Source organism: Carassius gibelio, chromosome A3, assembly GCF_023724105.1.
Source record: "Carassius gibelio isolate Cgi1373 ecotype wild population from Czech Republic chromosome A3, carGib1.2-hapl.c, whole genome shotgun sequence".
Taxonomy (NCBI): Eukaryota; Metazoa; Chordata; class Actinopteri; order Cypriniformes; family Cyprinidae; genus Carassius; species Carassius gibelio.
The window spans coordinates 5,149,326-5,163,158 of NC_068373.1; the positions used below are offsets into that span (position 1 = coordinate 5,149,326).

The 13,833-nt window shown below is 38.4% G+C and overlaps 1 protein-coding gene across 1 annotated transcript in view; it reads right to left on the minus strand.

Moving 5' to 3' along the window:
- Nucleotides 1-13,833, minus strand: part of LOC127956971 (centrosomal protein of 112 kDa-like) — a 143,050-nt gene that overhangs the window by 114,070 nt on the left and 15,147 nt on the right. Inside the window, exons 4-5 of the mRNA XM_052555306.1 lie at nt 12,661-12,718; nt 5,324-5,351 (exon numbers count right to left, since the gene is read on the minus strand). Of these exons, the coding sequence (XP_052411266.1) occupies nt 5,324-5,351; nt 12,661-12,718 (86 nt within the window). The remainder of the gene's footprint in view (nt 1-5,323; nt 5,352-12,660; nt 12,719-13,833) is intronic.

The window sequence follows — 13,833 nt, forward strand, 5'->3', positions numbered from 1 at the left end:
TGTACAGATCATTTCAAGAGTAATAAACAAAGTGATAGAAAATATTTATTTTCATGCATTTTAAATGTTTAAAAATATGGAAACCACTCATTGCGTCACACCATCTCCCTATTGTAAAATATGGGCTTTATGGAGAGTGTGTATACATGTGTATAAGTATAACAGTTTATAGTTCATTAATTTAGGGAAATGAACAAGTGTCTCAACCCTCAAAGGACTATTTGGCCAACCAGCTTATTCCTGCTTGAAAAGCAAAATGTTATTGATAGTGTAAAAAACATGAAATTTGAAGCACATGCTTATTGATGGACTAGCATTACTCAACATTACTTACTACCTTCCAGCAACACTACATTCACTGAAGTAAAATAGTAAAAAATATAATAATAGTAAATTTAGATGGAACCAGAATCGGAACCTGAAAATGAGTATACTGTAATATATGTAACATTTTGACATTGCCAACCTTTAAATTAAGTTGACAGTAAGTAATAAACAGTATTGAGCATTGAGTAGTTGAGTATAGTGCATTTTTCCGTACCACAATTTTTAAAATAGTTGTTTAATAATTTTAATGGAACTGGAACCATTAGGTGGAACCAGAAGATTTCTAACCATTCATAACCCTACTCATAGATAACAAATGTTATCATTAGGAATTTTCAACCAGTGGTTCTCAAATACTACCCATCTGTAGGATTTTCCCCCACCTGCTTTACCTGTTGCTTCATGTCAGTGTAGGTCTTCCCTGAGCTGAGCTCCACCTGCTTCTTAAAGCTTTCCAGTGCGCTCTCAGCATCCTGGGCATGATGCGTTTCAAGACGCTGGCATAGGCTCCAGTATCCCCTCGATCCTCAAGTGGTTTGATTGGTGGTTCTTAACTGGTTGGTCTTTAGTTGTTGTGTTGCATCTGTTTTTTTTTTTTTTTTTTAGTAGTTAACACACACCGAGAGCAGTTGGCACCCATATTGCTGCAGCGCCTTTGGATCAGTTTGGGATTCAGTCCCTCGCTCAGGGGTCTCACCTCAGTTGGGATATTGAGGGTGGAAGAGAGCGCTGGACATTCACTCCTCCCACTGTCAATCCCTGCCGGACCTGAGACTCAAACCCACGACCTTTGAGTTACAAGTCCGACTCTCTAACCATTAGGCCACGACTGCCCCGTACTTAATGGTGTTGAGCCTTTGTGTGAAAATTTGTGTCCAACATCAAAACCAGCTGGAAACCACTGGCCAAACCAAAACAAAAATAATATATTATGTAATAAACAGCATGTGTAATACTAAATACTGCCTTGTTTTAAGAACATAGGCCCCATGTCCACCAAAGCATTTTTATTCTGAAGGCTTGCAAATTTTTTAATTGTTTTCAATGGGAGCGCCACACTTTTTTTTAAAAACGCCAGGAGTGTGCCGAGCACGACCATAAGACTACCATATAATGGTTATGAAAAGTAAAGCTTGGAGAAACATTTCATTCTCAATGCATCTGCCATATTACGGAATATCTTACTTTAGCAGATATTCCGTATCATAGCAACCACAGTGTCTCCAATAAAGAATAAAATAAAAACTCTCACTCTCTTTTCAGCAGAGTGTCTGACGTTTTCAGCTAAAAACAGGGCCCAGTGTATTGTGTTAATGCGATATGTTTTCTGTACTAATTTTTCACAGGTGGTATCCCCATATTTTGCCCAAATTAAGCACTGCGTTTAGTTTTAGAGCTAAAAGAAAATGTCTGCAAACTAATGTCTTGGCAGAAAATGACTAGTACCCATGTTTTTCTTTCAGTTTACATGAAGATCTATAAGCGAGCATCATCAAGTTTCAAGAAGGCAAAGGTTCATCTTATGGTTTCTATGTAGGTGTAGAGCTGTGATAAAGCAATAAAGGCTGACCAAGGGTGTGGAAGCGAAGAGGAGCAGAGCAGACAGTCCGTCACCATCCGTCACAGAGAGGGGAGAGATGAGAAGGCAGAACGAGGAAGGACAAATAAAGCAACGCGGCAGGGAAAGGGGAATGCCAGCTCCGCAGAAGCCGTCGGCTTTGGCTGGGGTTTGTGCTCGGTGAAGAGTGGAAGACGAGCAGACTCAAATTAAAGATGTGCCATCAAACCAGAGGAAATCCATCTCATCCTGCAATCTTTAAGGGGATTTTTTTTTGGTGAAAAGCAGAAGGAAAGGACTTAAGGAAAGAGCAACAGTGCTTCCGCCTAGCCACAAGTCAGACAGGAGGGTCAATTTTCCAAACCTCCTTAACCACAGGACGCCTCCAATGTGGAGAGCAGGACGCTTCGATGGGGAGCTTGTACTGTAAATAAGACTGGAGATGCTGCTAATTCAGATGTTATGGCCACACAAACGCACCCATTCATTTTCATCCAGAATGCATTCAACCCGTCCAATGCCTGAGTCTCTGGCAACCACGGCTACAAAGAACCTGGGCTAGTGACCTTAACAACACCTGACACTTTGTCTACAATAAAGAACAGACAATTTACCCTACAGGCTGTAGATTTACACTCACAAATTAGTGACACACACAAGTGTAATAACCCATGAGTGTTGCGGAAGACATTTACTAAAAATAGAAAAGACAAAAAACAAGCCTTCTGACAATATTTAATATGTACATACGTATTTGCTCTGAAATTACTTTATTACTTAAGAACGATAAATTTTTCAGAGGTACTACATTTTAATAAATCAATAAACTATAGTTATTACATATATCAGCTACATTTACCTGCAATTAGGGCTGGGCAATATGGCCTAAAAACAAATCCCTGTTTTTTTTTTAACAAAAAGAATCTGATTTATGATTTAAATCGATGCCCCAGGCACACACTTAAAATCAATATTCAGATGACAAAAGAAATTGTTTAGAAGTTTTAACTTTATTTTGTTTTTATTTTACCTTCTGTGATTTGATCTGGATATCCCCCTTGTTGTTAAAGTGCAATCAGAAACAGCAAGCAAGAAAGACAATGGCAGGCCCTGCCATTGTAAACAGTGAAAATGTTACATAACATAACATAAAATCTAACATATGTCAGACACAGACGAGGACACAGAGGATTCAGTGCAATAGTGGTAAATGTGAATCAGAGGTTTCAGACACAGGTGAATCTTGACACGAAGATGACACAGTGATAACACAACTTTCCTTTAGGTGATGGTGATACAGATGGCGACTCAGACGAAGACGATGGGAACAGGAATACAGATGATGACGAAGAGGGTTCAGCAGATCAGGTAGGTCAGACAAATGGCGTTCAGGTAAGTTTGAGGAGATTGGTGCAAGACCAGACAATTGGTGATGGTGACGGAGGGCTTTATATGTGGCACTGGTGATGATGCACAGGTGTTCAGAATTCTGGTGATTGGGAACGAGTGGGCGTGGCGTAAGTGTCCGATTCAGGGAGTGTAGATGGTGTGGCTGTGACAACATAACATTCTTATCATACTGGATACAGTTTGTAAATGTTTGTAAGACTGTCAGAGGTCTCCATTATTTCATTCATTTTTTTTCTCCATGGGAGCTGCACTGATAGGGCAGAGTCAATCAGAGAGCCACTTTTACCGTAAAGTATCAAAAGTTACATCTAGTAACAAATAGCATCTCTTTTCATCAATCTGTCATCCCTGATATGCAATGCGATGCAATACAAAAGGGGCTATCATTCTTTATCATTTACCAGTCAAATTTATAACTGAGACAAGATTATAAAAATAAAAAAGAAGAAGCAGTATTACCTTAATGCAAGAAAGACCTTAAGTTTATTTATTTATTTATACTAGCCCATCATGCATCTAACCATACAAGTGCATATACAGCTTTACGAGCTGTTAAGATTAAAACAGACAACTCCGCATTAAGTCAGTGTCATGGACGTAGGACAGAGCAATTGTAAATATATTTTCTAATCTATATTTCCTTCTTGTAATGCCGCTGGTTTAGGTTATTTATTTAATTTATTTATATATAAATTATTTGTAAATAGAGCAGACACTGGCTAACTGTGTCTACACTGGACGCGAGAGTTGACGTGCTGTGCACCGCTGCGCTAAAAGTCTGCTAAACCAGATGACATCACACTGCAGTTGCAAATCATCTGAGCGTAGCGTCAGAACATTTGGTCATAAATAGAAAAATGCATCAGTTTACATATGAGGATCGTGTCGAATCACAACCCCATCCAGTGTAGACAACATCACTGGGTTCTATTGCCTTTGGTCTTTTGAAAGGACCTCTACATCCCTGAAAGACAGCGGAGACCAGGACAACTAGAGCCCCAGATACAGATCCCCTGTAAAGACCTTGTCTCAGAGGAGCACCAGGACAAGACCACAGGAAACAGATGATTCTTCTGCACAATCTGACTTTGCTGCAGCCTGGAATTGAACTACTGGTTTCGTCTGGTCAGAGGAGAACTGGCCCCCCAACTGAGCCTGGTTTCTCCCAAGGTTTTTTCTCCATTCTGTCACCGATGGAGTTTCGGTTCCTTGCCGCTGTCGCCTCTGACTTGCTTAGTTGGGGTCACTTCATCTACAGCGATATCATTGACTTGATTGTAAATGATTGCACAGACACTATTTAAACTGAACAGAGATGACATCACTGAATTCAATGATGAACTGCCTTTAACTGTCATTTTGCATTATTGAGACACTGTTTTCCAAATGAATGTTGTTCAGTTGCTTTGACGCAATGTATTTTGTTTAAAGCGCTATATAAATAAAGGTGACTTGACTTGACTTGACTTTTGTTTGATCGCGACCTCTTGTGTCCGGTGTAGATATGTGAGATTTTTCTCTCACTTGGCAGCACGTCTCTATGGCAAACACACGGGGGGAGGGTTAAGCCCAATCAGAACTACGGGAGCCCAGAGTGGAGCATCGGTGGATGTTAAAAAGAAAAACGATTTTCATTCAAACAAATCGATGTAAACTACACATTCAAGTTAATCGATAAAATTGATTTATCACCTTTATATTTACATTTGTATTTGTTATTTGTAAATGCCCTGTAAAGCAAAATGCCATGTATGGACTTCTATTTTTTAGTCATAAAAAAAAAAAAAAAAAAAAAAAACATATTCGTGGAAACAAATCAGACTTTGCAAATCCCAATTTGTTCTTAAAAGTTTGATTTCTATGGTATTTGGTTGTCATTGGGACATTAGCTTCTTACAGCATTTAAAGGGGTTAGTCTGAGATTGTATTGGTGTCCAGATTCAAAACGTCTGTGTTTTTCTCTCACCCCGCCCGGGATTACCTACTGTTTTTTTGAGACTAAAAAACTATTTAATTGCTGACTGAAACCACATCTCTCTCTTGCTTTTTTTTATTACTGCCAAAGACCAAACAGTAACTTTTGCACATTTGGAACTGGTCATTATTATGGCAGGTACGCAATAAAATGTAAAAATATTTATTAGATATTGTTATCAGCTTTATGTTTACCTTATGTAAATAAGAGGTTTCAATAACTTATTTCTGCTAATTTCCACATTTTTAATGACACCCATAGAGGTAAAATGAAAAACACAAAACCATTTAGACTATACTGGGTCTTTTAAACAGGAGATTTAATGATCAAATAATAAATAGGATATTATTAAATATGAGTTTATTCTTATTATTTCAAGCATATGACATTTTATTTACAGCAGACAATCATGCCACTAGCCATGTAAGCAGCACATTCCCGGGCTCTTACAACTGGCTTCTCCACTATGAATAAATGTGCTTCCGAATCCATGTGTTTTATCACTGAGTCGCCATGCAAATGTATTTTTACAGATGTTCACATGAGAAACAATTACCATTCAAATAGGGTTAAAGGCACTAAAATATCTTTATACAGTATTACATTCATTAATTGTTGTTTGATTCCAAATTGGAGTCTATCTATACATTCTGACAGAAAGATATTGTGGGCTCAATTTATATTCTATTTTTTTATTATTATTATTATTGTTTATCTGGCTAACTCCAGATTGTAAACGCAGCATCTTCATCTTACACTCACATTTGGCCAACACTCCATCTCTCTGGACGTGAGCTATAAACACACTAGAAGAGACATATGGATTCCAGGTGGATTACACCTCTCCACACCAGTGAAAAGCCAAAGGCTGTCCACTCCATGAGCTCATCACGACGGAATGATAACACATCCAGCACTAGATCAAAGCTGGGGCTCAAAAAAGTGGCAACACATTAAAGCCAGCGAGAAAATGCAAAGCTGAAATTTTCAGCACCCTCAAAAGAGGAGTGCCTCATTCCTCAGTCCCCAGAGAGCCAGAAACTCACAAAAACAGCCTTGCGCACTTTACGACTGACATGCAAACTCTCACAGTTCAAAAATAACAGCAGTCGCTGCATGAGCATGCAGTTTTGATGGTCATGGTCAAATATCCAGCTATTGATTGAAATGTGACTTTCTTGCTTGTCATTTTATACCTAATGTAATGCAATCTCTAGTAGAGTGGGAAGTTCAATGACAAATATATCATTCTTTCAGCAATTTCAGACTACATTCTGAATAACACACTATTCAAACTACAGCTGCGGAATACAGAATGCATATTTTGCAGATGGTGCAAATTTGCTGTATATGCATGTCACACCCAGGTGGACTATATTCTAACTATCAAACTATACTGGGTAAATTATTCCTCAGTGCAATGGGCTCGACTTGGCATTATATTTCGATCCAATGGGTTTTTTTTTTGTTGTGTTTTTGCACAAAGGCAGGCCATTTGTATAATTTTATTGTGCAAGACTTCGAGTGAAATTTACTTTTTTACAAGTTAAAAAATTATAAGTTGTTTTACATTTACAAAAACAGTATGTTATGCTGCTTTATATTGCAAACTGGTATTTGTTATCATTTTATGTTAATTGGTGCACAGTGCAAACAGTTTAACAATTTATTGCACTTTGTTATTTTTCTATTTACCCATAGCAGATAATGAATTTGAAGTGTTATGCTCTGTGGATAGTGAGAGATGAAAGTGATTACAGGAACAACTTCTTGACTCATTATTTCTTTTGTCTGACAATGGTTGAAACATTTTCACACAAATTTAAATAAAAAATGCTAAACTGATAACAGTATGGCAACTTTTAAATAAAAAAAAAAACATGATGAGGTCACGAGAATGCAACATACTAGTGACAGAAATTCAGTAAAGGGTAAGCTAGTATTCCATCCCAAACCCATCCAGATAGCTTTCAAGTACAGGATCATGAAATCAACATGCAGCTCAGGGTGCCAGCGATATTCATTTTTCTTCTTTCAAACTGCCTGCATGATTTAAAAAATATTTGCTTCGACAAGCTTTGATGGTGAGAAAATATATCTGGCAACCGTTTGTGAAATCTGACTGTTTAACTGCTGAAAGTTTTTTTCTTCAAAATTTGGGATTGACCCAAATAGACATGCAATCACCCAAATTCGACCCAAATAAGAGTTGTTCACCAGCGTTGATTGTTGCGACTGTGTGGACCACCGGGAGTGTGTGCTGCTGAATCAGTGAAGTGTGTTACTCTTGGGTGGGAATAAAATCAGGGATGCCTCTTAATTAATGTCATTCCCAGTGCAAAAGACACATTCAGTGACACACACCATAAACCTCCTGCTTTAAGTGTTGGGCGATTATTCAATGATGTGGTTTGAGTATGATACAAGAAAACAACATCTGCATCCCTTTAAAACTTCCTTATGAAATTCCAAAAACAAGGAATTTGTTCGTAGTTTTCAGCTTAGCACTGAAAGGTTATTCCTGCTGTCCCAGTTGATCAGTGTGTCTTCATGGCGCCCCCTACAGGAAGAGCAGGTGTCCGAAGGAAGCGGGGGCTGATGGTATGCATGTAATGCTCTGTGGAAAGTGTGACTGTGTTCGATTTAAATGCTTTCAGCTGCATGAACCAGTGGGCTGTTTTCTTCATTCCTATGCAACAGGACACACCTCCCGCTTCTCTCCTAGCAACAACGAACAAATCCCCGCCGAAAGGCCTTGTCTCAATGTGTTTTTGGACACTTCAGATTCATTAATTTAAGTAATTCTGCACAACTTCAGGCATGTGTTAGACACGCATGTATGCAGACCATAAGTTAAAATGAAGAGGAATAAAAATGCACATAATTGTAAAAAAGTAAAAACAGATGATGAGAATAAAAGTGTGCTCATGCCAAATATGCAGTCATGTGCCTCTGAAATGCAGTGTGTCTGTGCCTTTGGGTGAGTTGCACAAGCATGTATTTGAATCAACTTAGATCAAAGCTGAGATCAGATTTCAATCACCTATCCACGATGAAGAGTTTAAAAATGAAAGCGTCTACACTGCAGCACATACAAACTGTTTACCGCCAAGAGCAATATTGGGGACTTTAAATCAGGCAGCACTCAAGATCTGACTCCGTATGCTGAGATGAAGGGTCATGCATGTTTTCCCCTTCAAGCTCTCAATAACTTACATAGTTTGTCTACAAACAATGAAGAATTATGTCAACATGTCACCATATATCTTGTAGGGTTGTGCGATATGACAATTTTTGATCGTGGACGATAAAAATGTCTCTACAATCTGCTTTTGAAGAAATATTTTAGTGTTGTGCTACAGCACACATTCTATCAGCTGCAGTTCTGGCGCCTTCATCATATTATGTACCACGCACATGCATTCACAGCAGTGTTAACTCAGTGGTAGAATTACTCTCTCATTATTTGCATGTGCTTTTAAATGCACTGGTCTGACCTGTGTTTTTTCTGAGCACCGCATACACTCGAAGTGCACGATAAAGCCTGTCAAACAGCGCCTGATTATTGAACTAAGTTATCTTTTGTGCTAATACTGTCAAAACACACAAGGTTTACATGTAGACTCTGTTGGTTATGTAAAGTGAATGAAATTAAACAGTTGAGAGAAAAACATATCTAAAATTGTCAATTGTGATATAAAATAATAATAATAATAATCTCCTGTGAAATATTTATCATATTTGATCACATTCTGAGGTGGAAATTACATTGTAGACATATCTGGAACAAAGTAGCAGATGTCTTTGTCTTTCTAAAGCTAAATACATAGCAAGCACTGTGTGTATCCTCACCCAAAAATAAACAAATAACAAACAAAATGAATGTGTTATATTACTAAGTGTATTGGAGCATTCACACTGATAACAATTATGTCAGTGGAGTTCACCAAGTTGCAATGCTATAGCCATTTGAATCAGGCAGCAGATTACATGAGCTTTACTACATCACTGTGCATTTGCAATAAAGCCAATCTCTGTTTCTTGTGTTGACATCACTCATGAAATAGCAATGCTGTCTCTATATTTTAACCCATTATCGTATTCATTTTTCTTTATGCACTATAATTTGCCAAAATTTTTGGTTGATATAATTTGCTTGGCACATCAGATGTGAGTGTGCATGCAGTGTGCTCTGAATGTAGTAGGCTATCCAGACATGCAAAACAAAGTCCATATACTTCATTATGCATAATGCAAAAATAGTAAGTAGTAGTATGCCACTGCAAACACACACAAACTCCCTGACTCTCCCTTGCTTGGAGCATCAACTGGAGCAGAACGACAAAAATACATCTCCAAATCCAAATGTGGCTCTTTTATGTCTGAAGGAGCTCAGCAAAATCAAGTTTTGGTGGGAGAGGAGATTTGTGCAAATTCAAATGATGAGTTTAATATGCACTTCATCTAGGGAATGCAACACTATCGTCTTCAAAATGAGGAACAGAGTTTAGGGCCAGCTGGTTTATTTTCTTGCCTATTCTTATCCTTCATTTGATCTAGCGGGACTGCAGTGATTAGTCCGTTTGATGTTGGCCTCTGAATCCCCAGGGATGTGCCCCCTTCCCTTCCTCCCCCACCAGAGCCGGACTGGGCTGCAGCCAAGACTCAAAGAGATCCGCAGCTGCAGACATGGGACAACACAGCCGGGCCAAGCACATACCCCTGTGGCACTCTCCTCTTGTGAGTGTACACTGACAATCATGCCACATTTTAAAACAGACAGTCTATTACATTATTGTAATTTGGAATGATGGGAACTCAATCAGGTTGTTTAGGTGACACTGCTGTCTTGCAGAATGTGTGCTTAAACAGAGATAGACACAAAGCAAACAAGCATCTCTCTATGCAAATCCAAGCATGAATGGAAATAATCCTGTGTTCACTGCCTTGACTGGTAATTATTAAAAAAGACACTATGGGTAAATAAAAGCAGCAGGAAGGTACAAGAAGGAATTTTCAAAGGCATTCAGCTCCAAGAAGTTCTTGTATCACCTTCGTCAAAAGTCCAAGACCAAACTGAACATTCAGAGCACAACAATGTAATGCAATGTATATGCATGTCATCTGATGATCAGACAGACATGCTGATCCCAAAAAAGCTACATTTTTGTATTTTTCAAGTGTAGTAGATCACTATGGTATTGCCATAGCAGCAGAAAGTTAAACAATCCACCAATTCTCATTTGCATTGGAAAGGGGGTGGTTCTTTTGATGGGAACGGGGCTCAGAGAACAAACAGCTCACCAGCTGCTTGCGTCTACATGAATGCATGTTTAAATTCACATGTGAAGATCAAAAGGGCATGCCAAAATGACAAAAGTATAAATATTTTATTTAAAAAAATTAACACAAAAATGATGCAAGTCATGCTAACTATTACATCCATTTTCACAGCCTCTCTGTAACACGTATGCTCATGAAAGTGTGTCCAACATTCCAGCCTGTATATAATACAGTGAGCAGCCAACACTTTATGTGGTTTCATCTCATTTAAATTTCTCTGTTCATCCTCTGATCTCTGCTATCAGGCGGTGTTCTCTTGATGTGTGTGCTGGCTGGCCGTTTGAAGTTCTGCGCTGACTTTAAAGTGGCCAAACGACCCTGAAAGGCAGGTAGGTAGCAGATCGTGGATCCTGGGTGCTCGTTAGCTCAATGACTGTTTAATTAGCTCGATGAGGACTGCAGTGTAAATGAACTTGCCTATTGACAAATGGGCATCTACAAATGGGCATCTGTGTTGTTCATTGCTCATGCAGGGCTAATTTATTCATCCTAAGTCATGTGTGTCTGGCACACTAACGCATACGTCAGATAACGGCACTCGTTTCATCTTGACACTTTAAAGCAGCAGCAGAGAAAAATAAATCACAATTCAGCAGATGAAAGGAAGTGCTGTGCTATGCCGAACAAGACATGCAAAACGTCCAGGAATTGTTTAAATTACATATGTGTCAATGACAGCCAGACCTAATTTTTTTTGCCTTATAGGTGTCCGATTGTAGGTGTTTTATTTATTTATTTATTTTACCAAATAACCAACAATAAACAAATAAAAGAGATTTTTTACTACAAGTCATATGTGTAAATTTTGATGCAAAGGAATACAATACTGTAGCAACTGCTGTTAGATCAATGTGGTTATTTTAAATATGATATATAGATATATAGATATATAGTGAATGCAGTTTACATTACACACTACATTTTTCATTGACTTTCATTCTTATGTATGAGAATGGGGAGCCAGGAATGTAAGCTAACATGAATTTAGAAAATTCAAAAAAGAAAAAGAAAGAAAGTGTGTCATGGAAATGTTTTCCTGTAAAAACTGTTAATTAAGACTTGTGCTCCAGGAGATGATGATGTCCACTGGCAGAGTTAATGACTGAAATCTAATTGAACACGTACAGTAACTGCCAAGAGTACGTGATGCACCAGGACAAGGGCCAAACAAACAAACATCAAATAATGAGCTCATCGGTGGGTCGAGTCCAGCCTGATGTCATTCTTCAACCTAAATGGGACGTTTTCCACTGGTGTTTAGACACTGTAAATAATCTCACATCTGCACCTTGTGGGTATGTTGAACATAGCACGCAGCTTATCAGGGGAGTTTTGCTGATTTTCTATGAGTGACAGTGAAAAAACGAGGCCAGACGTACTCGAACAGCATCTAACCTGAAGTGTGTGATTCCACCCTGCACACAAACCCTGCAAGGTTCCTCAAAACGCCATCCTAACCACTTCCACATCTCCCGCTGCATTCCTGTGGTTGGGAATGGGCACCGGGAGCACAGGCAGTAACCCCACGCTAGATCCACATCTAAGGACTCTGCTGTGGGCCAGGAGATGGCCTTCCCAAAACAGGACTTAGAGCAGAGCCTCTTCCACAGCCCCATAATCCAGTCCAAACCACAGCATTGTTCACATTTTTAATGGTCTCCACTAGCACACAACAATACTGGAGCACTGCTCGATATTATGGCTCCAGAGCAGTCAGGGAGGCAAGACTGACCAAATATTGCCCTTGGACATTCAAATGAGAATCGGCATTTTGTGTATCCAAATAACGGCATAATAAAAATTGGTAACTATATTAAACCATTTTATGCAAGGTTTATTGTAACAGTGTAACTGGGTTAATATATATATATATATATATATATATATATATATATATATATATATATATATATATATATATATATATATACACACACACACATTTACATAACAAAATACATGAAAAAAAATACAAAAAAAATATAGACATAAAAAAAAGAAAAAGAAAACTAAAACAATGAAAAATAAAAACGGATTCAAGAAATACATCTTCCTCTTGCTGTCGGCTCGTTCCTTTTCCAGTTTGGCCTGAAGCGTCGGCAGAACTAAACAGAGCTGATCTCATTTTCTAAAGATCAGAGGTCAGCCGTGAGCAGCCACTGACAGGCGGCTGGCCTGCAGGTGTATACGGCCTCTGCTTTGCAGATGTGTCTTCTGCCTCACCGTCCTGTTTTATGACCGGACGGGCCCTTTGAAGGTGGGGTGGCAGGCAGCAGGCAGGAGTTAGCTAAAACTTAACTTCACCTGATTGTATCGGCCCAATTATTTAAGCATTATATAAAAGCATTTTTATGACAGTTCTGAAGCTTTAAAGACTTTTGAAAGGGAGCCGCTTTGCAGCAGCTCTTATTAAGTCTCATAATTAGTGGGGAAATCAGGTCAAACTATACCTGTCCAGTTATGCCACCCCTTTCACTTGGGAAAATACTTGAGACCCTCATGAGGCTGTGCTTCGAAAAAAACTAACTGGTCTCTGTTTCCACCAGGCATTTTTTGGTAAACCAGTCACAACTGATCAGTGGTAAATACAGGTGTAAACAGGGACTAAAATGTTTTGTGATCAGATCACTGAAATCAACTTTTCCAGGCTGTAAATCGGTGGGAAATCAGGGCAAAAATCATGTAGTGTATTCCAGGCTTAAGAGAGCAGAGCAAGTTCTTTTATGTCTAACTAAAAAAGCCTGCTTTGGTTTATAACACTTCTGAGACAGGTGGTGATTGTGAAGACTGTGCTGTTAATGTATAAAACATTGCATTTTAATCAAAAAATTCAATATTTACAGATCAATATAAAAATATCAAATTACTAATTCACGCATCCTGCCTTTTTTTTTCTACAATTCTACAATCAGCTGCAAATGAAGGTGACTCACCTTACTAAACTATACTTTTGAGTGTAGGCACATATAATGAGTGTCTGTATGTTTCTTTATAATCAGTGACACTTGCTTTGATTTTTTATGTGGTCCCACTTTATATTAAGTATCCCTAAAACCTGTGTACATACAAAGTAACTACATGTGTATATAGTATGTAAACCTAGTATCTACAGCTGTAATATTTCTGTAACTAAATACATGTAACAACCCTCTGAATGGTTTGTTTAAGTACAAATGTGTAACACAACATATGTAAAATTTTGTAACAGCATTATGTATAA